Source organism: Schistocerca gregaria, chromosome X, assembly GCF_023897955.1.
Source record: "Schistocerca gregaria isolate iqSchGreg1 chromosome X, iqSchGreg1.2, whole genome shotgun sequence".
In the NCBI taxonomy this organism is placed as follows: Eukaryota; Metazoa; Arthropoda; class Insecta; order Orthoptera; family Acrididae; genus Schistocerca; species Schistocerca gregaria.
In genome coordinates, this window is record NC_064931.1 from 221,343,818 (window position 1) to 221,368,227 (window position 24,410).

The 24,410-nt window shown below is 39.4% G+C and overlaps 1 protein-coding gene across 13 annotated transcripts in view; it reads left to right on the forward strand.

Moving 5' to 3' along the window:
- LOC126299474 (protein PRRC2C-like) overlaps positions 1-24,410 on the forward strand; it is a 226,870-nt gene that overhangs the window by 115,732 nt on the left and 86,728 nt on the right. For 11 of the 13 annotated variants that reach the window (XM_049991396.1, XM_049991404.1, XM_049991399.1 and 8 more), the window contains 5 exons: positions 7,296-7,575; positions 7,653-7,867; positions 8,976-9,258; positions 10,204-10,465; positions 22,074-22,482. In XM_049991396.1, the coding sequence (XP_049847353.1) occupies positions 7,296-7,575; positions 7,653-7,867; positions 8,976-9,258; positions 10,204-10,465; positions 22,074-22,482 (1,449 nt within the window). The remainder of the gene's footprint in view (positions 1-7,295; positions 7,576-7,652; positions 7,868-8,975; positions 9,259-10,203; positions 10,466-22,073; positions 22,483-24,410) is intronic. The other 2 variants (XM_049991397.1, XM_049991405.1) reach the window with 1 other exon arrangement.

Here is a 24,410-nt window from a genome sequence, read left to right on the forward strand (position 1 = left end):
GTAGCCAAAGACAGGAATGCATTCAACAGAAATCCTTAATCTGCTATGCCTTCCTCTACTGTACAAAGATTGCTCACACTATCAGAGAGGAATGTCTTGTTGATACAATAATTCAATTTGCTCATGTTTGTAGTGCTACAAAATGACACACCAAAGTTATAACTTCATTGAAAATGACTTATATCAACAAAATTTAATCCTAAAGAGCTCCTGAAACATTGATGCAGTATTTCTGGGTTTCCCAAGCCATCCAAAAGTATCTGAGTAAGCTTTCTGTTAGAATATGGAATAGTTTGTGTGTGTGTGTGTGTGTGTGTGTGTAGTTGCATAGAGCTCCAAAACTCAAAAATTTCAGAAGACACACTATATGGAAATGGAAGGGGACATAGATGAATATGAAATGGGAGATAAGATACTGCGTGAAGAGTTTGACAGAGCACTGAAAGACCTGAGTCAAAACAAGGCCCCCGGAGTAGACAACATTCCATTGGAACTACTGACGGCCTTGGGAGAGCCAGTCCTGACAAAACTCTACCATCTGGTGAGCAACATGTATGAAACAGGCAAAATACCCTCAGACTTCAAGAAGAATATAATAATTCCAATCCCAAAGAAAGCAGGTGTTGACAGATGTGAAAATTACCGAACTATCAGTTTAATTAGTCACAGCTGCAAAATACTAACACGAATTCTTCACAGACGAATGGAAAAACTAGTAGAATCCGACCTCGGGGAAGATCAGTTTGGATTCCGTAGAAATACTGGAACGCGTGAGGCAATACTGACATTACAACTTACCTTAGAAGAAAGAATAAGGAAAGCCAAACCTACGTTTCTAGCATTTGTAGACTTAGAGAAAGATTTTGACAATGTTGACTGGAATACTCTCTTTCAAATTCTAAAGGTGGCAGGGGTAAAATACAGGGAGCGTAAGGCTCTTTACAATTTGTACAGAAACCAGATGGCAGTTATAAGAGTCGAGGGACATGAAAGGGAAGCAGTGGTTGGGAAGGGAGTGAGACAGGGTTGTAGCCTCTCCCCGATGTTATTCAATCTGTATATTGAGCAAGCAGTAAAGGAAACAAAAGAAAAATTCAAAGTAGGTATTAAAATCCATGGAGAAGGAATCAAAACTTTGAGGTTCGCCGATGAGATTGTAATTCTGTCAGAGACGGCAAAGGACTTGGAAGAGCAGTTGAATGGAATGGACAGTTTCTTGAAAGGAGGATATAAGATGAACATCAACAAAAGCAAAACGAGGATAATGGAATGTAGTCGGATTAAGTCGGGTGATGCTGAGGGAATTAGATTAGGAAATGAGACGCTAAAATTAGTAAAGGAGTTTTGCTATTTGGGGAGCAAAATAACTGATGATGGTCAAAGTAGGGAGGATATAAAATGTAGACTGGCAATGGGAAGGAAAGCGTTTCTGAAGAAGAGAAATTTGTTAACATCGAGTATAGATTTAAGTGTAAGGAAGTCATTTCTGAAAGTATTTGTATGGAGTGTAGCCATGTATGGAAGTGAAACATGGACGATAAATAGTTTGGACAAGAAGAGGATAGAAGCTATCGAAATGTGGTGCTATAGAAGAATGCTGAAGATTAGATGGGTAGATCACATAACTAATGAGGAGGTATTGAATAGAATTGGGGAGAAGAAAAATTTGTGGCACAACTCGACTAGAAGAAAGGATCGGTTGGTAGGACATTTTCTGAGGCATCAAGGGATCACCAATTTAGTATTGGAGGGCAGCTTGTAGGGTAAAAATCGTAGAGGGAGACCAAGAAATGATTATACTTCGCAGACTCAGAAGGACGTGGGTTGCAGTAAGTACTGGGAGATGAAGAAGCTTGCACAGGATAGGGTAGCATGGAGAGCTGCATCAAACCAGTCTCAGGACTGAAGACCACAACAACAACAACAACTAGATTTCAGTACATACGAGTCCACAATATTTCAGCGCAGTAGCAGCATCAAGAGAATTGGAAGGGTGTTTTTTTTTTTTTTTTGCACCAACTGCAATTACAGCATTGATGCCTTCACCACAATGTAAAAACAAATTGTTCACCTATATTGTTGTTTGCTTAGAACAAACCGCAGAAATACAATAGCCAAAAAATGTTGAAGAAATCATGTCAAGAGTTTTGAATGATGCTATGACATAAAAAGAAAATTTTATGTTTACTTTAATTTGAAAACTGAAGCTAATGTGGAATCAAAACGAATCATTTGCCAAAAGTGATAGCTTAATTAATGATTTTGCAGTGTTTGCTGAAGAAAAGTGTGAGTCAAAAGTCATATATCTTCTTCATGAAATGAAGACGAATTCAGGAGATACAACACACCAATGTCCTCTGTGCATGTGGAGAGCATATTTTCTTTAGTGTCTCAGCAGAAAATCTTCAGAAATAAAACAAAGTTTCTGATGAGATATTTGGCAAAAAAAAATTGTCCTGAAAAGCAATTTAAAAGCAACTAAAGTGCATTCATTTAATAAATGACAAAGAACCGGAGCATTATATCATTGGTTTTCAAATGATATTTGTTGTTCATGACTTTTTATCTCTATTAATTATTCATCATTCAAATAAATTTCTGCCAGCTCTGGTGGTAAGCAAAGTCCATTGTGCATGAGCACACAGCAAATTTACAGCCTAAGTGCAAGTGGATGCAAGTGTGTGACACCAGTGGGGCTGTGTACAAGTGCTCACTCGATTGTCATTAGGCCAAGCAGAAATGGTAATATTCAGTAACTTCTGCCAAAGTATACGATGTGCACACGCTTACATGCATCTTAGCCACATGGATCAGCTGCACACTTGTGCGCTACCTCTTTAGTCCTATTTGGTGTGGGTCCTATAGCCTTGACAGTATTAGAGGGCATGCAGTGTTTTGTATGCAGTGGGGGTTTGTTGTGCATTGTAAAGCAGAAATACAATATGTACAATGTACCCTTTGGCGGTGATATAATTCAGATAATGTCAGCGTGTTTTTCAATTCTGGGTTAAAATAACGAGGGTGAATTAAAAAGTCTCTTCCCCTATTTTTTTTATTAGCTGAAATAAGGTATACTGAAGTAATTATAAATATACATACAATTTTACATGAGTGTCCTGAAAAGTAATGCCTCTAAATTTTTTAGGTGAAAAATATTAAAGATTTTCAAATAAAACAAATGTTAATAGCAGTCTACATCATTATTCTTCATGTTTACACATTTGCAGCCCTCTGCCACTAGTGGGCTCCAGATTGTGGCATGTAAAATGGCGGTGTGTAACATATCTACCATATGTTGTTGCATGAGAAATAGCATGCTGTAATTCAGTTTAGAATTCAAAGAGTACGTTCACTCACAGAGCACCTTCTCCTTCAGCATAACAATGACAGGCTACACACAAATGTTGCAACAGTTGGACATCTTGATTTCACTGTCATCTGTAATCCTCCATCCAGTCCTGACTTGGCCCCATTCAATTTTCGTCCATTTTCAAAATGTGAGAAACACTGTCGAGGATGTCACTTTGATAGTGATGAAGCAGTGCAAGCAGATGTGAGGTTGTGGCTCGTTCAACATTCGACAGTGACTGTATCACCAATCTGGTCTCTTGCGAGAAATGCGGTCATTGCCAGGGCGACTACATTGAGAAATAAATATGTAGATACATAGAATAAAGATGCAAAACACTGTTGCGTGTGTAGTACGTCTATATACAACTCTGACAGGTGACATATGTAAGCATCCTATCTGATCACCTGCATCTATTCATGCCCATTGTGCATTCCGACAGGACAGGGGGGGGGGGGGGGGGTGTGTGTCATGCGTGCGCACGCGCGCACTCCTCAGAAGTAGTCCTTTTGGCCGTAAGCTTACTTCTTTAGTAATGTCTTTGTCGTGCCTGTCTGCGACTTAGTCTCCACTATAAGGTGTGTAGCAATCTTATCTTTTTCATAATATTGTCAAACTGGAATTTTTTCTCTCTGTATGATCTTAATTTCTCTAAAATGTCATGCAAACCAAAATTTCTGAGAGAAAGAAGGGTTATGTTCTTTGATAAATTACAAATTCTAAAATAATGGCAAAATGAAATTATCCTTCCAAAAACAAAGTACGAGGTTAGTTACTGAGCAATTTCACACACAATTTGCTTTTGTATGAAAAAGTCTGAAGTATTCTGGCATGCTGAGAGATATGTTGCCGTCGGGGCAATACTAAGTCAATTAATTCCTGCTCATTTTACCAAACAGATCTTGGAAACCAGTGTTAGGTGCTGCTTTGTCATGTGATTCATCTGTAAAAAAAATGAGCCTAAGACAAATAAAGCTAAATTCATTTGTAATAAAGCAGTAATATCTGTAGCAACAATATTAACATTGAAAAGTAGCAGACTCCAATTTACCAGAATTTGAATCTTCTTCAGACTGTTTCCACTCGGATATTTCTTGCTTTAATCCAGAATCATTGAATCCTTCCACTTGAGCTTTCAAAATTTATTGTTCACTTAACTAACGTGACACATTTGTAGCAGAATTACACCAAACTGCAAAATGTAACGAGTACTTGCACAAAACTAATGACAGTGCCATCACCCATTGCCTCAGCCAGTCACAGCTGCTGCTATTGTAGCAGCTGTTACATCCCCTGGATCATTATATATATAATATTAGAAATTGACTACAAATGGCAGCATCTGTCAAGGGACAGGGAGTGATACATTGCTCTTGTGCGAATTGAGTCCAATTTTCAAGTGATACATGGTTCACACATTGAGAAAATTGTGGCCCAAACTATATTCAGTTTCAGTGTTTTTAACATGGCGTGTTTCTCTAAGCAAGTCCAGCTTTACTTAAATGACACCATTCTAGGATGTCCAATTGGAAGACGAGGAGAAGTTTGAAGTTCATCTTTCATCACAAGTGACCTCCCAGGTCTCCAGACCTCACACCTTGTGACTTTTTATCTAAGGGACTACATAAAAAAACACATTTTTATCACCCCTTAGCCAGACACCCTCCAAAGTCTGTGACATCACATTGTTGAATCTGTAAATTTGATAATGAGAGACCAGCTGTTTTTTGTTCCACCATTTTGATATTTGTCGTATAACACGTGGTGCTCACATTCAATGCATAAAATTGTGAACTCTCTTTTCCAGGAACGTTGGAATTGTTTTTCCTGTGTTTTGTATGAAACAAGTGTTAATGTCAGTTGTGTAGAGAAACATCTGTAATCATTAAAACTAAACAAATTTCTAGAACCAGTGGAATCAATATCAGATTCTATACTGAACTTATGGCTGAATTAGGTCCTCTTATAACTATAATCTGTCGTAGATCTCTTGAACAAAAAGTTGAATGAAAGCACAGGTTACATCCGTATACAAGAAGGGTAGTAGAAGTGATCCACAAAACTGCCATCCATTGTCCTAAACACCCATTTGTTTTAGAATCTTAGAACATATTCTGAGCTCAAACATAATAGGTATCTTGAACAGAATGATCTTCACGCCTACCAGCATGGATTCCAAAAACAATCATGAAAAACTCGGCTGTCGCGTTTCTCACGTGATATACTGAAAACTTTGGATCAAGGCAGTCAGATGCACGCAGTATTACTTGATTTCCAAATAGCATTTGGCTCGGTACCACAACTACACTATTGAAGTACACTCTTTTGGGGTATCAAGTGAAACTTGTAACTGGATTGAGGATGTTTTGGTAGGGAGAACGCAGCATATTATCTTGGATGGAGAATCCATGTCAGATGGTAGGAGTAACTGTGGGTGAAATATAAAATCACTTTTTGCAAATGATGCAGTTATGTATAATGAATTTCATTCTAAAAGAAGCTGCATAAATATTCAGTCAGATCTTGATAAGGTTTCAAAGTGGTTCAGAATTTGGAAACTTGCTTTAAAGATTCAGAAATGTAAAGTTGAGCACAAGAAAAGAGTTTCGTATGACTGTAATATCAATGAGTCACAGTTGTCATCAGCTAACTCCTACAAATACCTTGGTGTAACACTTTGTAGGGATATGAAATGGAGTGATCGCCTAGGCTCAGTTATGGGTAAAGTGGGTGGTAGACTTCAGGTTATTGGGACATGCCATCAATCCACAAAGGAGATTGGTTACAAACCACTCATGTGACTCATCTTCGAATATTGCTAGAGTGAGTGAGACCTGTATGAAATAGTCCTAACGGGGCATATTGAATGTGTACAGAGAAAGGCAGCAAGAATGGTGAATGGTTGGTTTGACCCATGGGAGTGTGTCACACAGGTGCTGAAGAAACTGAACTGGCATGCTCTTGAAGGTAGATATAAACTACCCTGAATAGGCTATTCACAAAGTTTCAAGAACCAACTTTAAATGATGACTATAGAAATATGCTACAACCTCCTACATATTGCTCACATAGGAATTGTGAGGAAAAGATTAGATAAATTACAGCACACACAGAGGCATTCAACTGGATGAAGTGTGGGATCCAGTGATTTCTTCAATATTTACAGAAAAGAAACAGTGAATGACTAGTGACATACCTAGTGACAGTTAATTTTATTAATTTGACATCTGAATTTTAACTCGCAAGCCCACATACCAATAGAGAACGCACATGTTGTATCACCATTTGCATACGCCTGTGCGTCATAAATGGAGTAGTATTTGAAGAGAACACGAAGCTCTACCGAGGGCCCTTTTGTAGTGGCTGCCTTTGCGCATGTATCTCTGTGTGAATTTTTTGATATGAAGTTAGTGATGTGAACTAGCAACCTCCAGTGTTAAACACCCACCTGAAGATGGCTGAATGGTGGTGAGCAGAAATATCGCGGCTAGAAGTTGAGGTTGTCTGGCTGTAATCCTGAAACTTCATTGAATACCATCAGTTGTGCAAGTAAGTACTCGGGTTTCCACAGGGAGGGATTAAGAGTATCATCTCAAACTTCACTTTATCGAGGCTGATTTAGTTGGCTGTAAGTGTCACATGTTACCCAACTGGCATCTTCCCACACATATGTTTATTCATTTTACTCCGTGTTCGTGTGTGTTTGACATGCCATCTTGCCTTTCCGAGACTGTACAGAAATAAGTTCATATCTGATACCTTTTTCCTCTGTAAACAACCTGTATGTCAAATTATCAAAGTAGGTCTAAACAAAGTTTGAATTTTGTGTATAAAATGATATTTTTCACTTCTGACTCACAGTTACCATTTATTTCACGTTTGAGACTACAATAGAACTGCCTTGTTCATGAACTATTTTCACTTAAGTTTTATTATTTGTTTTCAGGTTCAGGTCCAGGGACTACAGACCATACTCTGAAAATGGCTCCAGAAAAATGACGGGAAATTACTTTGATGCAGCACCAGAGTACCAGAGAACGTATAGGTGTAGTTCTCTAGAATATGAAAAAGGGCAGGACTATGACAGAAAATGTGATCAACCTGAAGCTCCTAAAGAGCATAGAGATGGTAATCTCGTGAGAGAAATGAGGGAAAAGGAAAGGGATGTTAGGCTTCCCGAGGAATCGAGAGAACTGGATACTAAATGTGATGTTGTGGACAGACATGTGAGTGTGTTGTGTAGCAGAAAAAAATTATTTTTGTGTGCTTTTACATGTGGCTGATATAATAAATTATTTTGCAGCAGCCTTCTGGAGTTTCAGTTATGGAAAAAAATTCAGTTTGTCCACCCGTCAAACAAGCTGATGACTGGCACGACAACAAAGACTGGAAGAAATCTCAAGAAGGGGATAACAAAGACTGGTGTGAGAAAGAACAAGATGTTGCAGCTCGAAGAGCTGGCAGCTGTGAATCTCGATCTTCGAGGGACAGTGTTAGGGAAGAGAAGGATCTTGTCAGGTAACAAATGTGCTATTTCTGCAATGTCTATGATGTCATTTTTATGCTCTGTCCAGTCACATTAAAGTGGTCTCCTGTCAAAAGCTAGAATAACAAATAACACCTTTTGCTGCACTGACTGCAGGAAGAGAGTCAACTCCAGTTGACTCCAGTGCCATGGCCAGCTGTGCTAGGTTTCTCGGTTGAGGATCAATGGTACGTCAAGCCCAATCAAGTTGGTCCCACAGATTCTTGATGTGGTTTGAATCCTGGGAATTCGGTGGCGAGGGAAGTACGGTAAACTCAGCCTGGTGCTCTTCAAATCGCGCGCATACACTGCAAGCTGTGTGATACATTACATTGCTCTACTGGTAGGTGCCATTGTGCTGAGGAAAAACAAATGACTTGTAGGGGTAGGTGGACATAGTCCCCAAAAATGGTTGCATACCTGTGTTGGTCCATTGTGCCCTATAGACTAACAAGATCACCCAAGGAATGCCACAAAAGAAATCCCCAGGGCATAACTGTTGCAGGGTATTTGCTTCAAGGCATATCACACCATACACACCAATGGCCATCTATCCAGTGGGTCATAATACCCGATTCATCTGAGAAGGCCACCTGCCGCCGCTCAGTGAACATCAGTTACACTATTGTCGTACAAACTCCAGCCCTTAGTCATCTCTGCAGTTTTTTACCTGTCATCTACAGTCCATGGTGCACCACAGTTGCCTCAGTGCTGGCTTTGCATAGTGCCATTTAGCCATGCGCGTGGTACACTTTAACCACAGTGGCAAGTGAGCACTTGTAGCCATTTTGGAAGTGCCTTCACCCTTGGCCTGAAAGCCAATGATGACGTGTGTTCGGGAGTAGGGTAAATTGTCACCTTTTCCTATTATGACAATGACTGCACTGTTCCTCCCCCCATCCCTCTCTCTTCCCCAAGACACTTCACGCATCCACCACTCCTGGTGCTACCAGCTTCCGTCCGTGTGTGTTTATTGCACACTGGCATCGAACATAGGCAGTGCTCACGGTGTTGTGACTGGACTGTGAATAAAACCTAAATATGTACTGTTCTAGTATCTTGTGGTAATACATTTGAGTTACTAACCATTCTGAATTCCAGAGCTTCACATGCTGGTGATAAACAGTCCCGTGATTTTACATGGGTGGATTCGACAGAAGTACAGTCTGCTGAATTGAAGAGTGAAAAGAAAATGGATAACCTCAGGGAGGACCGGAGAGAATCTGTACGTCATGCACCTGGGCCAATTACAAAAGAGAAGTTGGAAGCATCAGAGCTTCGCAATGACCAGAAAAGGGGCACACTGACACAGCTAATGCGATCTCTGTCCAATCAAACCCCAGTACCTGCAGAAGAAATAAAGCAAGAAATAAAGGAGGGGCAGGTATGATATACACCAGATGGCTTTTAAATGTTAAAAATATGTGCTGAATTTAGTGCTTATTTTGTACTGTCTGGTGCTAGAGGTGTGCTCTTAACTGGACATTGTGTTCTCATACTTTCATTCTGTGCCTGCAACACATCTGGATAGTAATTGATAAACAATGGAACATTTGCTGTAGTCAGTGTACAAGTATGTTTAAAAGAAAAGGATTGTTTTCAGGAACTGTAAAACAAACTGCATAGCAAGATTTTTGAGGGTAAGAGATAAACAAAGTGAGAATCAATAGTACTATTAATTTTTAGATTTCCACTCAATTTGTGGGAGGGAGAAACCATCCCAGCATTTACTGGCCCCACAAAAGTTTCTGAAAAGTGTTTTTGAACTGCTCATACATGTAAACAAATGTTGGATTTTCCTATAATTGTATAGTCAGCCTTAAGACTATAAATATATACTTTTTTTCAAAAATATTTTCATTTGAAGTATTGTCTTATTAATCAGTGAAGGAAAAATTTTAATGTTTTGGATACTTTGAAAATTATGCATACAGCTTGGATGAGTTTTATCTTGTTTTGCTTTTGACAGTTGCACACTTCGCTCATTTGGATTTAGATAAGTATATAAATTTTGTTAATTACTAAAGAAATTAGTTGTAGATATAAAGTACCATATCACTTACGTAAGACCATTTAAATGTATATATTTAGACACACACAAATTTTGGCATAAAAAGTAAAAATATTAATATCAAGACCAAATAACAGATTTTTTAAAAGTCAGCATCATTGCACTGTGGGGCATTTGAACTTAGTATTGGCACTCATTATGTCATTTGTGTGCCACATTAGGTATTTGTTGCTTAATTCTATATTGTTCAGAATTATTTTTATTTGATTTATCAATATTATGTTACAAATATTTCATAAGCTTTCACACTTCTTACAGGCAATAGAATCAGAAAAAAACAATGAGTCCAAATCTGTGGATACAGGAGATCCATGGCAGAAGATTCAGCCAAATAATTTAGAATCTTCCTCAACAGAAGGTGAAACTGTAGTATCAGTGCCAGAAAAGGCTCCAGAGCAGAGCAAAATATGGAATGAGGCATCGCCTACAGCTGAAAATTCTCAAATTCCTGCTTCAAATATTTTGAACGAGAGCCATTCTGAAAGTGAAAAACATGATACCGATTCTGTGAAAATTAAAGGTTTGTTGCCTCACTGGTGCAGTCTCCTAATTAGAGCTCCTGGTAGAATTTCAGTAGACCAATGATAGTTGTGGTGTTGGCTGAACAGGAGATTTATGTTGTATTGGTTCGAATTAATTGTGCATTTTAATTAGCTAGTGTTTTAAGAGTATGATAAGAGAAGACATCCATGTTTCTGAAAGGTGGGGTGGCAGAAGGTGGTTGTTTCTTGCCATCGTGTACAGTTTCTTGCCACTCATAGGGTCTGCTTGGAACGCAAGCCTTCCATCTTCTTCACTCCTTCTGCCACCTCTCAGTTGCTACACTGACCCATCCTTCTCTCTTCTAGAAGCATTTTCCACTCCTTGTAGCCAGATGTCCATTGACCTCTTGCCCTCGATATTCATCTTGTGCATCTTCTGAGGCATCTCATTTAATCCATTCTCTTCACATGCCCCCATTTTCAACCTTCTTTGCCTCGATCTTCTCTTGCAGGGTCCTAACACGTTAATTTCTCATCTTTTTTAATTCTTGTTACCTCTGTCAGATTTCTCAAAAACTTCATTTCACATGCTTCTACCTTCCTTTTACATTTTCCTACAGACCCTGGTTAACTACTGTATTGCAGCTTTGTTACAGTCATTGCCTTTGAGCTGTAATTAACAATGACAGTGAGATGAATATCGTGGTGTTTCCTAGTGTTAAAACTCCTGGCTGCTGTCTCCACACCCCTGTTGTTGCATTGCAGGATTCTCTGGTTGGAGATGCAATGGTGGTTGACATGAGGGTGTCAGGCTGTGTCATATTGGTGTCCAGTGCATAGATGTCTTCTCTTGGTGTAGCAGGGATGGCTGCACAACTGGTGTAGCAGCAAAGTGCAGTGCTGTCATGGTGCCCAGATGCTTAGGTCCATAACCTATGTCCTATCAGTGGTAGATGCACCTGCTTCATTGGCACAGTGCTGAGCAGAATGGGCTCAATGTCACATTAACTGCGAGCAGTTCGAATGCTCAGAGCCATGTTTGGGTAGGCTTAAATAATGTGCTACTGCTCCCCACTGAATCTGTTGTGGCAGCCACAGCATTTGTGTATCACACAAAATAATCTGGAAATGAGGCAAGGACCGGCTGTTGTAACTAGCACTGGGTTGGCTGTAGTTCTTCCTGGTGACTGGTTGGTTTCATCACATGGAAGAGGCATTGGTCCACCCAGCACAAGGATTGCTGCATGGTGCTTGGGTGACTGATCAATGTTTTGGCACTCCATTGCTGGCTTCAAGTTCCAGTTAATTTCTTCCCATTATAGTTCCTCCTTCCTGTGGAAAAAATCTGCCCTTGGCTTATCCTGAAACATGCAGTGGTTTATTTACAGTTATGTTACTTCAATAGCACTTCACTCTTCATAGCTCTTCACACTACACAGAGGTCTTTGTTCCTGGCTGACTTTGTCTTTTGTCAAATGCTCTCATTAGTGAGCAGCTTTTGGTTCCACTATGTGGGAGGGATCAGGTGTCAGGGTGGCTTCTTAGCACTGCAAATCCTATCTGCTCCTATTTGCTCCTTCCTATATCATCATCTACAGGTTTAAATAACAGCTTACTGCCATTAAAGACTAACAAGGGAAATATATGTACTGTGGGTTAAACTCTTACTTAATCTATAGTGGACGAAACTGACATATGCTAACAAAGTGATTTGAGCACTGTATACTCTGTGGTTTGTGCACTGTTCTTTTGCTTCATTTTCTTACGTCTTATCAATTTGGAATAGTTTCTTTTGTAATAGTAGGAGATCTGTGGTAACCTTGGTTTGGTCACAGTTTCAAGACTTCATGACTGGGGAATCAATCTGAACTTCCATAACCTATTGTTCTTTATTGATTCTTTATTAATTCCTCTTGCCTTGTGCAATTTTTGCCAGTGGCCACATTTCAAAGAGCTCTCAGATATTTCTGACCAGCCCAACCTATGCTGAACAGTAATCCATTAATTATTCCAGCTACAGGCACTGTATGAGCACCATGTGTGCTGTACAATAATCCAACACTTGTCCTTAATTCTTCCACAACTACAAGTACTATATCAGTGTGTTGTACAATGAAAAAGATTCCCTGTAATTCCTTTACTTCCACATATCTTCCAGCATCTGATAGACTTTTCTGGTATGACACTTCCTTTGCTGAGTCGCTAATTCTCTGAAGATCTCCTGCTATCATGAGCATTGCTTCTCAAGGGGCCTGGAGTTGTTTAAATAATAGTCTAACAACCATCCAACATCTGTGTGGTATCTGAGACACTGCCGGATGATGTGAAGACAGTAAAACCTAACCAAGCTACGCTGTTGCTGCTCTTTATTCTCAGCATTGTACCATGGCTTAAACCCACCTTAATGAACCAAGTCATATTTGTTAATTGTTTTCCCTGTGGGGTCACATTTTCTCTGATTCAATTCCCAGTATTCTTGACTTAGCCATGACCTTAAATCCTTTGTGATGCCTCTCTTAAATTACTAATATGTGTGTTACTCGTATCATCCTTACTCATACTAAGACATGTACTCTATACATTTATTAGTACCTTGTGCCTATTCTAGTCTCTCCTCAAGAAAGTATTGAAGATTTCAGGGAGCTTCAAGTTTGACACCTGAATCAGACACAGTCTTGGCACTGGCTGTCATAGTACGCTTTCTGTTGATATAGTCAGTATACAGGACGTGATTCAGTGTACAGAATGAAGTGCACATGTAGTTTGCAGTGTGTGCGTAGTAGTGGAGTTAATAGCTCTGCCCTGGATCCCTTAATGAACACTTAAGTGGTCTCTAAACGTGACATTATGGGAAAGTAGAGTGAGGTCAAACCCAAGGATGTAGGGAGTCCAGTGAATGAATGTTAAACTTAAAGCTGATACTTACATATTTTGCATCCCAGATGATCCTTCAGCACTTCGCCATCCATCCAAGCCCCTTCCCCTTTTGGAAAGGTGCTGCTAAGCAGCCATGGAACTGGCTACTGTCTTCTGGTTGTTCATCTTCAGTAGTCCTTATTGACACCCACTATGAAAGAGGTGCAGGTGAAGGAGGGGTTAAAATAGTTTCTTTATTAATTCATTGAACTTAACGGCACCATGAACCTGGCCAGAAGTGGCAGCGGACAGGTATCAGGACGAATGTAAACAAGTCTTCAAATAATCCAGCCAGCTTTTACACTCATTAGAGTATGTTTCCATCTTAATGGAATGTTTTGGCAGTGTTGCGACAGGTCTAGCAATGGCCAAAGTTCTCAAAGCTGAGCACACAGTGGCATGCTGACTAGGCCTGCTGACACGATGGCAACAACCAAGGCCCACATGGGGTCCAGGTGTAGCATGGTGCGGGGCAAGGCAGCAATGTCTTGGACTTTGCAGCAGGTCCCAGTGGCATGGTGCCAAGAGTCAGCCAAAGAGCAGGGGTGGGTGGCTGGCAAAGTGTTGGCTGCCAGGGCTTGGCACAGAGACATGGTCCCTTCCCTGTGGCCAAGTGTCGCCATAGTAACAGCAAAGACTCTGGTCGACACAGACTGGCTGTTGCATACTTCCCATATGGCCAAATCCTGACTGGCTGCTTCGGTTGTACTTAAATGATGCTCCTGCCCACTGACTGCAGCAGTCAAGGCATTCTAGTGTTCCACTGAATTATCAGGAAGAGAGGCAATGACTGGCTGTTGTAGCCAGCAGCAGGTCAGCTGCAGTTCTTCCTGGTGACTGGCCTGGTTTCATCAAACGAAGGCTGTGACACAGAAGAGGTATTGGTCCACTCAACATGACGGACCAGCACTTCACTCACTCCACTATGATCTGATTACCACTCTAGTGCTGCATCACTTGCCCCCAAGTCCCATTATAACTTCTTCACTTCATAGTTCAAAGCAACTACATTTTTCTTTGTCTAATCTTTCTGTCTGGTGTATATAATGTAACATGGGAGTGGTATGCCAAAATACTTGATGTGAAGTGGTAGAACGCAGAAAAACACTTTAGACTTTTAAATGCTTTTAGATTTTAAACTTACAGTTCCATTTTTTGTGCCTGCACATAAAATTAGTTCTTGAATGTTGATACTTATGTCTCTATGATTAGTTTAGAGTCAAAAATTTCCTTTTGCAATCTCGCTTCAGATAAAGAAACTGGAATGAGGTATTTGTATTGTTTGGCTGTGAAAGTGTCAGAAATTTTGGAGGTCTGAATAATTGGAAGGAAATTTTTCCATTTCTTAGTCCTTAGTATCTTTTTGCAAGAATCTAGACTTCACTTTTATCCCTAAATGAATATATTAGTTTGTACCATAAATAAATTTGTGTTTTTGTTGGTGTGTGTGTGTGTGTGTGTGTGTGTGTGTGTGTGTGTGTGTGTGTGTGATGATTTAAGGTACTCTTTAAATTGTTACTGTATCAGCAGTCCTAATACTTCTCCAATTCAGCATTGTTTTTCAGTATGTGAGTGTGTTGAACTCATTAGCCTACTTGGTGAGTGAAGTAGTTGTAGATGTGTACTTTGAAGTGTACCATGAATGAGGAAGATGGGGGGGCGGGGGGTACCTTATTGGAAATTCAGAAGCATTTCTGCAGGTTCTAAAAATGTGATGTGGATTAGCGTGAACCAAGTGCCGGTAGGTGTACAGGATTTGTGAGGAGTAACACTACGCCTATTTAGACTGACTTCATCATAAGAATTTTACAGTTAAAACCTATTACCTTTTTTATATAAATATAAAGAAAATACAGGGACAGGGAAATAATTGTGAAAATAGTAATAAGAGAATTATCTGATTAAACAAAATGATTTGTCATTGTTCCAAGTTGCTTTAGAAGTGATGCAACCACATACGTCCATGAAACAAGACTTTCGTTCAGCCACAAAACATTATAGTTAGAAAAATTCTGTACACTGCAGTACCAAATCAGAGATTCTGTGGAAGGTTAATACCATGATTTCACTGGGTCTGCAAACTTTTTGTCAAAATTAAAATTTCATCCAATACAGGCTTATTTCAGTTGTTAAGCCATTATGTGTCAGCACTGATGCAGCTAAGCATTACATATGGGCATTTATAGTTTAATATGTTGACTATTGTCATCTGTAAAAGATTATAAATGCAAAGATTCACACAGCAGTTTTTGTCCATATATGTGAGCCTGCTTTCTAATTGGGCAAGTTATGACATCACAGACAATTCATTGTCTTAATATCCTACTGTGCTGTCTTTTTCTGTTTTTGTTGATTGATGATGTGTTGAAATGTATACCCATACCAGTTCCGTGTAGATTTGTGAGAGTATTATCAGTGGAAAAAACTTACTCTCCAGCACTAGCTGAATCTTAACTTCAAAATCTGACAGCAAAAACAATGATTTGTTACAGTTTTCTTTGTGAAGTAAATTGAGAAGTAAGAACACCTTTCTGAATATGGAGTATAAATGTTCACCTGTATGAGAAGGTAAAAATATTTATCTCATCATCCAAAGACTTAGAAAACATGCTTGTAAAATCTTTATTTAGATCAAGAAGTGGAAATATTAATGAAGGCATTAATGAACCACAGATCAGTACAAAGATCGATTAAAAGAAAGGTCTTAACCTTATTTCCCAAAATCTGAATATGGGGGGGGTGGGGGGTGGACGTAAACGTGTCAGATAAATAGAGAGCAAATAATGAGTAACACCACTGTTGCTGGGTGAGGGTTTAAGGAGACAAACAGCCAAGGTTGAAATGGCTCTGAGCACTATGGGACATCTGAGGTCATCAGTCCCCTGTAACTTAGAACTACTTAAACCTAACTAACCTAAAGACATGACACACATCCATGCCCGAGGCAGGATTCGAAGCTGCGACCGTAGCGGTCGCCCGGTTCCAGACTGAAGCGCCAAGAACCGCTCGGCCACACCAGCCGGCAAACAGCCAAGGTCATTAGTCTCCTGTTTACCCCCAGGATAGAAAGAATGTACCCAGTCTGTCTGAATATAGAGTAAATTCTGCTTGCTAGCTTGAGAAGGTGTTCTAAATGCTTGCGTAGCATGTATGTGAGGTGGAAACATGAGAACCTGCCTGGTATTCACCTAACAGGATGTGGGGAAACCGCCTAAAAATCACATTCAGACTGGCACACACACTGACCCCTTGTCACTAACACAAGTTAACAAATTTCAGCATTCTTTTCTGCATCTGGTTTGTAAATGGCTGGATTTACCTAGTTTTGCGGTGCTGAATACACTGGTAAAATCAGTTTCTTTATGATGTCACAGTTCCTAGATACACAGTAGATTAAAAAATGGTAATAGCGAGTATTGACACAATTAAGTCAAACAAAAATACACATTCAGAATGTTTGAAATCAAAACTATTTTATAATTTCTGCCTAGCAAGCAATAAAACCCGGGTTGGAGTCCTCATCCCTAGCACAAATTTTAATTCATTTCGTCTGCTTCGATCAATACTATTTTGTATGTATATATGGACATGCTGTCAATAAAAGGTCCAAATCAGTTCAGAAGATATTTTCACCTTTAATCGTCTTTGGTTTTTGAAAAATGCGACAACGGAGCTGCTCTTTTGTTGCCTTTTCTTCACTCTCCCTAAGACCCCAGTAGTAGTCACCCATCATCGAAGGGTTCCAGAGGCCTTGGTAACGGTGTTCCATGAAAGAATGTCTTGGTGAAAGCATTCACCATGCTCATCACTTCCAAATTTTCCGGGAAGAAATAATAGAGGTGAGAATGTAAAAAGTGAATTTCAAGTGACATTCTACACCTCATGTTCTTATAGTTGTCCAATAGATCATTTACAATGGTAACATAGTTTTTGTTACTTCTGTTACCCAAAAAGCCCATCACAATTGCTTTAAAAGACGACTAAGCAGCTAATTGGATATGTGATTTTGGTACCAAAGTTTGGCTCTTTCAGAAATTTTCTTATTTGTGGTCCAACAAATATGCCCTCTTTCAGCTTTGTGTCACTTAATATGGGAAACTTTTCTTTCAAGTGATTGATGGCCTCACCTTCTTTATCCAGACTTTTTACAAAGTTCTTGATATCAATGGGGGAGAAAATGATTTTATCAGGCTCAACCAATGGGGTATTGTTCACATTTATGTTTCCAGGAACATATGACTTCCTTATAGGCCATTCCTTGACTGTATAGTGGTTCTTGGTGTCACGGCTGTCCCAAAGGCACAAAAAGCAGCAGTATTTCATGAATCCAGCCTGTAAACCTGTAAAGAGTGCAACAACTTTTAAATTACAGCAAAGCTGCCATTCATGATGCTTATATTTGATTGCCTCTAGTAGCAAAGCCAAAGGTATCGATGGAAATGCATTGCCATTACACAGTAGTACTGCTTTCAAGCTGGTTTTACTGGAGTCAATAAATAGTTGCCACTCCTGTGGATTATGTTGTACACCCAGTTGTAAAGTTTGCACTATCTTCCATGGGAAATACTCACTGAGGATCTCTTTCACATCACTTGATTACAATACCAACCATTTACTCTCTATTTGTAGATCTTCTAGTTTTCTCTGCAAATCAAAAACAAACATCTACATCTACATACATACTCCACAATCCACCATACGGTGCATGGCAGAGGGTACCTCGTTCCACAACTAGCATCTTCTCTCCCTGTTCCACTACCAAACAGAACGAGGGAAAAATGACTGCCTATATGCCTATGTACAAGCCCTAATCTCTCTTATATTATCTTTGTGGTCTTTCCGCAAAATGTAATTTGGCGGCAGTAAAATTGTACTTCAGTCAGCCTCAAATGCTGGTTCTCTAAATTCCCTCAGTAGCGATTCACGAAAAGAATGCCACCTTTCCTCCAGAGACTCCCACCCGAGTTTCTGAAGCATTTCCATAACACTCGCGTGATGATCAAACCTACCAGTAACAAATCTAGCAGCCCACCTCTGAATTGCTTCTATGTCCTCCCTCAATCCGACCTGATAGGGATCCCAAACACTTGAGCAGTACTCAAGAATAAGTCGTATTAGTGTTTTATAAGCGGCCTTTTTTACAGATGAACCACATCTTCCCAAAATTCTACCAATGAACCGAAGACGACTATCCGTCTTCCTCACAACTGCTTTTACATGCTTGTCCCACTTCATATCGCTCTGCAATGTTAGGCCCAAATATTTAATCGATGTGACTGTGTCAAGCGCTACACTACTAATGGAGTATTCAATCATTACGGGATTCATTCTCCTATTCATCTGCATTAATTTACATTTATCTATATTTAGATTTAGCTGCCATTCTTTACACCAATCACAAATCCTGTCCAAGTCATCCTGTATCCTCCTACAGTCACTCAACGACGACACCTTCTCGTACACCACAGCATCATCAGCAAACAGCCGAACATTGCTATCCACCCTATCCAAAAGATCATTTATGTAGATAGAAAACAACAGTGGACCTACCACACTTCCCTGGGGCACTCCAGATGTTACCCTCACCTCCGATGAACACTCACCATCAAGGACAACGTACTGGGTTCTATTCCTTAAGAAGTCTTCGAGCCACTTACATATTTGGGAACCAATCCCATATGCTCGTACCTTAGTTCGGAGTCTGCAGTGGGGCACCGTGTCAAACTCTCTCCTGAAGTCAAGGAATATGATCTGATACGCTTCATCCATGGTTCACAAGATATCATGTGAAAAAAGGGCGAGTTGCGTTTCGCAGGAGCGGTGCTTTCTAAAGCTGTGCTGATGCATAGACAGCAACTTCTCTGTCTCAAGGAAATTCATTATATTCGAATTGGGAATATGTTCGAGAATCCTGCAACAAATCAATGTTAAGGATTTTGCTCTGTAATTTTGAGGATCTGTCCTCCTACCCTTCTTATATACAGGCGTCACATGTGCTTTTTTCCACTCGCTCAGAACTTTACATTTGGCAAGAGATTCGCGATAAATGCAAGCTACGTAAGGAGCCAATGCAGTAGAGTACTCTCTGTAAAACTGAATTGGAATCCCATCAGGACCTGGCGATTTATTTATTTTCAACCCATTCAGCTGCTTCACAACCTCTGGGATGTCTATCACTATGTCCTCCATACGATAATCTGTATGAGACTCGAAAGGCGGTATGTTTGTACGATCGTCCTGCGTGAAAGATTGATCAAATGTTAAAATTAAAATTTCATCTTTCGTTTTGCTGTCTTTCGTTGCCAGGCCAGACTGATCAGTGGGTGACTGATGGAAGCCTTCGACCCGCTTACCGATTTTACGTAAGACCAGAATTTCCTTGGGTTTTCAGCAAGATCTTTTGCTAAGGTATGACGGTGGTAGTGGTTGTATGCTTCACACATCGCTTTTTTTACAGCAGCATTAATCTCTACTTGCTTTTGCCTGTCCTCATTCTCCCGATCTTTCTTGTACCGCGAGTGCAACTGTCTTTGCTTCCTGAGCATTCTCAGAATTGTGCTGTTAAACCACGGTGGTTTTTTTTGTCCGTAACCCACTTTTTCGGCACATACTTCTCCAATTCGTGTTTTACAATGTGATTAAAATTTGCCCGTAATTCTTCCACGTCCATTGTACCGGAATTAAATGAAGTAGATTCATTTACTAAGTGGGATGCTACCAACTGCTTATCTGCTCCTTCTAGTAAGAATACTCCCTTAGCCATCTTGACCAACTTTTTAACTTTTATAATTATAGTCGCAACGATAACATCTGGATCACTAATCGTTGTCTCAGCACTGACACCGTCGATGAGGTCTGATCTGTTTGTGGCTATCAGATCGAAAATATTTCCATTATGCGTTGGCTGTTGATTTAGCTGCTCAATACAGTTTTCGGATAATGTGTTCAAAAGTAATTCACATGACGGCTTGTCTGCACCACCTGTAATGAATCCATAGACATCCCAGTCTATAATAGGTAGGTTCAATTCGCCTCCGACTAATATAGCATGATCCGGGTACTTTTGCGATACAGAATGTAGACCCTCTTTGAATGATGCTAGAACTGTTACAGTGGAACCTGGTGGCCGATAATAACACCCAACAATTAACCTTATTTCTTGTAGCCCTGTTAAATGTGTCCAGATAATTTTACAATCGTGTCCAGATAATTTTACAATCACACTGTACTTCGACCTCAGTAGACACACTATTTTTGTCAACAAGTAAACATCAAAACAGAACAACAGCAAAAAGCGAAATACTGAATATGAAAAATAAAAAAAACTTTAAAAACTCAAAAATGCTATGTGCTAGAACATTTTGAAAGGTATATTCAGATTCTATACACGAAAATACATACTAGTTGATGTATCACATCCCAGATGCAGAATGGCTGTTGTCTAGTGTAATCAGTCCTTGGCCATTATACCTCCCTGCCCCAGAAGTCGTCATATTAATGCATGGCTATCTGAATGGGTATGCCGTTGCAGTGTTGTGATACTCATGGAAATGTAAATTTGCCAGCATTAATAACTGAAGAGTTAAGACTCTTGGGTGTTTTAAGATAATAAGATTTCAGTATAAATGCTTGGAAGACCACAGAAAATATTCAGAGTGTCCTCAGATGTTTAGATGCGAGGGTGAGTACAGAGGAAGAAATATTGCTCCTATTATTGACAAACATTCATTTTACATGAAGGTAACCATGTTTCTTAGGAACATTGTTTTGTTTCTCATTGACTGTAATTCTCTCCATGAAATTCTGCTCTCTACAACTAATTTTCTTTTTCGCCCTTTGTTATTGTGTTTCCGTCCTTCATTTCACTTGTAAGCCTCTAATATATAATATGATGACTGAGCAGAATAGCGTAGTAGTTAGCAAACAGGACTTGCATTTGGGACGATAACTGTTCAAACCTGCGCCTGGCCATCTAGATGTATATTTAGATTTTATGAGATTTCCCTAAATCCCTTAAGACAAATGCTGGGATGGTTCCTTCAAAGGGGCATGGCTGCTTTCCTTCTCCATCCTTCCCTAATTCAAGCTTGTGCTTAATCTCTGATGTTCTCGTTGGCGGTGGGACATTAAACACTATTCTCCTCTTCCTCCTTCTATACTGAGTTAGTTGTTGAATATGCTTTCCTTGTTTGCAACTAGCAACAAAGTGTTTTACTGATGTTCTCTATTTACCTTAACTTGTTTTGCTGTACATCAAGAGAATACTGAATTATTCTGATCATTGCTGAAGTTAGAAATGTAGAAAGCAAATTTTATTGTTACTTCTGTGTTAATAAGAGTTCTGTGTAATGTTTTGTATGTGTGATATCATTTCACCTGTAAATACAGCAGTAAAATACTGGAAGCTCCATGATTACAGTGAAAACCACTAGTTTCACATTTTTGAGAGTTCCTAAATCATGCTATGTGACAACACCAATGATTCATCAAAGACTACCATAACCAATTCCTATCTTATCCACGGATAATCCAATGAAGTGTTCTGAATGTAGCGAACTGCTTGTCAATTCATCATTAGATAATTGCAGTAAAGTTTCTCAGTGTTTCCTCTGTCAAACCATTATGAAACGTATTAATTTCTAAAGCATATTTTAAAAGAAACACAGAAGATCAACTTAAGGTTAATGTTGATTGATCCATACACTGACTTATTTTTTATTGCTGTTGCAGAAGCTCCATTGGATGAGAGTGTAACCAAGGCAAAAGAAAATAAATTAATTGAAAGTGATGCATCCAGTAGGGATGTAAAGCGAATGGAGGAAAGCCCATCCTCTTCTGAACTGAAAACTGAGAAGGAACAAAGAAACAGAAGCCACACACGTCAAGAGCAGCCTCGAGGTAGACACAGTAGCTACGCAGCGTATCGTGGAGGTTGCTGGGTTCAACAGCGAGACTCAAGAGCGAATCGTTGGGTTGGATCAAATAGGAACGTTCATAATTTACGTGACGAGTGGACTGAATCAGAAGAGATTTCAGGAGATGAAGTTTCTGCCTCAACAGAATCTGGAAAAGAAGACGTAGGACGTGCCATTGGTGCACCACCTAGAAGAGTGGAGAAAGATAATCGGCGTACTCCTCGGTATGAATGTTTTAAATATTGTATTTACGGTACTGTAGTATTAATGATGATCAAATATGTAATGTAGACTGAAGTTTTAAGGCTTGTATAAAAAAAGGTGTACAAGAAATTTTAACAGAGGTAGAATAGTAAAATGTTTTCAGCAGTGACTTAACTGCCAAGTTTTTAATGTAGTCAAATAGCTGTAAGTAGTAATAGCTGTAAGTGCTTCTATAGCGTATCCTGGTATATTGTTCGCACTTCTATGCGATGCTATTGTTGATATTATGTTTAAAGAAATATTAGTTTTGGTTGTTTATATTTCTTCCAAAGAGCAGAAGATTTCATAGTATATATTTTCTATGTGTAAAGTTCCTCTCTCCATTCTTGAAGACATTCTTTCTTACAATACTAGAACATAATTGCTTTTCAGTGATGCTTCGTCAGTTATTTGTCTTACAAATTGTGTCCACTCTGGGCTTCTGCCTCTGTTGTCTGATTATGGTCAGACTACTTCAAGTTTTGTGAGACTTTACATGATAAAATAGGTGGAGTATGAAATCTTAATTTTCAATATAAAATTGTCTTGATTGCACATTTACGAAATGATGAACAGTTTTGATTGCTGAAGCAATTATCTTCAGACATAAAATAAACAAAAATTTTGTTTTACAAAAGGTTCTGCCGGCCGGAGTGGCCGAGTGGTTCTAGGCACCACAGTCTGGAACCGTTCAACCGCTACGGTCGCAGGTTTGAATCCTGCCTCGGGCATGGATGTGTGTGATGCCCTTAGGTTAGTTAGGTTTAAGTAGTTCTAAGTTCTAGGGGACTGATGACCACAGCAGTTAACTCCCATAGTGCTCAGAGCCAACCATTTTATAAAAGGTTATAACTGCTTAAAATATATATACTGTATATCAAGAACAGAAATTGACAAAGAACATACGCATAAAATATATTTACAGTAACTCGTCACGTTTAGTACAAACGTTGTACAGAGTCTTTAAAACTACTGTGTGTTCTATGGTGATGCTACTCTTTAAGACAAATCCACATCTGCTAAAGGGCACATCTGCTAAAGCCCATCAGCCACCACGCCAGGTAGAGCTGGGCAGCAGCGGGAGATAAGGCATGAATTGTTAAAACTTTTACTTGTTTACCCATTCAAATCTGCTGAATAGAGTGTCCTGGTGTCAAGAAACTTAACCACTTAATATTTGTAAACACTACTGGATGGCCAACATTTTGCCACCATCATATTTTCTCCACAAACATTTCTTCGTATTGCGTAAATCGTGGGAAAATTATAAATATTTGATGCAAAATCAGGTGCAAATTAATATTGTGGGTTTAGGAAACTTGACGGGACCGATAAAAATGTCATAAATGGCGGGAAAACATTAATTCCGGGAACGACGCGGGGTTATACTGTATTTCATTCTTATTAAAATCCAAAAGTAGTTCTGCTGTCTTGTCTATCTTGCACACTAGGTGAAGTATTTTGGCCATGGCTGGCTCCCCAGGGTTCTCACTGGATTGTCTTCTATTCCAGGGGCCTTATTTCCTCTCGTGTCTTTCAGTATTTGGTCAGATTCTGCTCACAGTATCATCTTATTTTTCTAATGTAAAAACAGAATTAAACAAAATACACTAGGAAAAGAATGTTGGCAGTATAACTGAGTGCAGTAAAAGAATTCCACAAGTGATACTACTAAAATATATGAGAAGACATAAGGTATTTTCTAATGAGCAGGCTGCCACTTGGTAATTAAGAGGTGCACATCAGTAAATTACATAATAATTTAACAAATAAAATGCAAGTTACAAGAGGCCAATGATTTCAGAGCTCCAAGTGTGGGTTGCTTGTTTTCAGGCACCCTCTGACTTCTTGTTATCAGTTGCTGATGTATTGTGGACTAGTGTAGATGGTACACAAGGAAGCAGTCTTG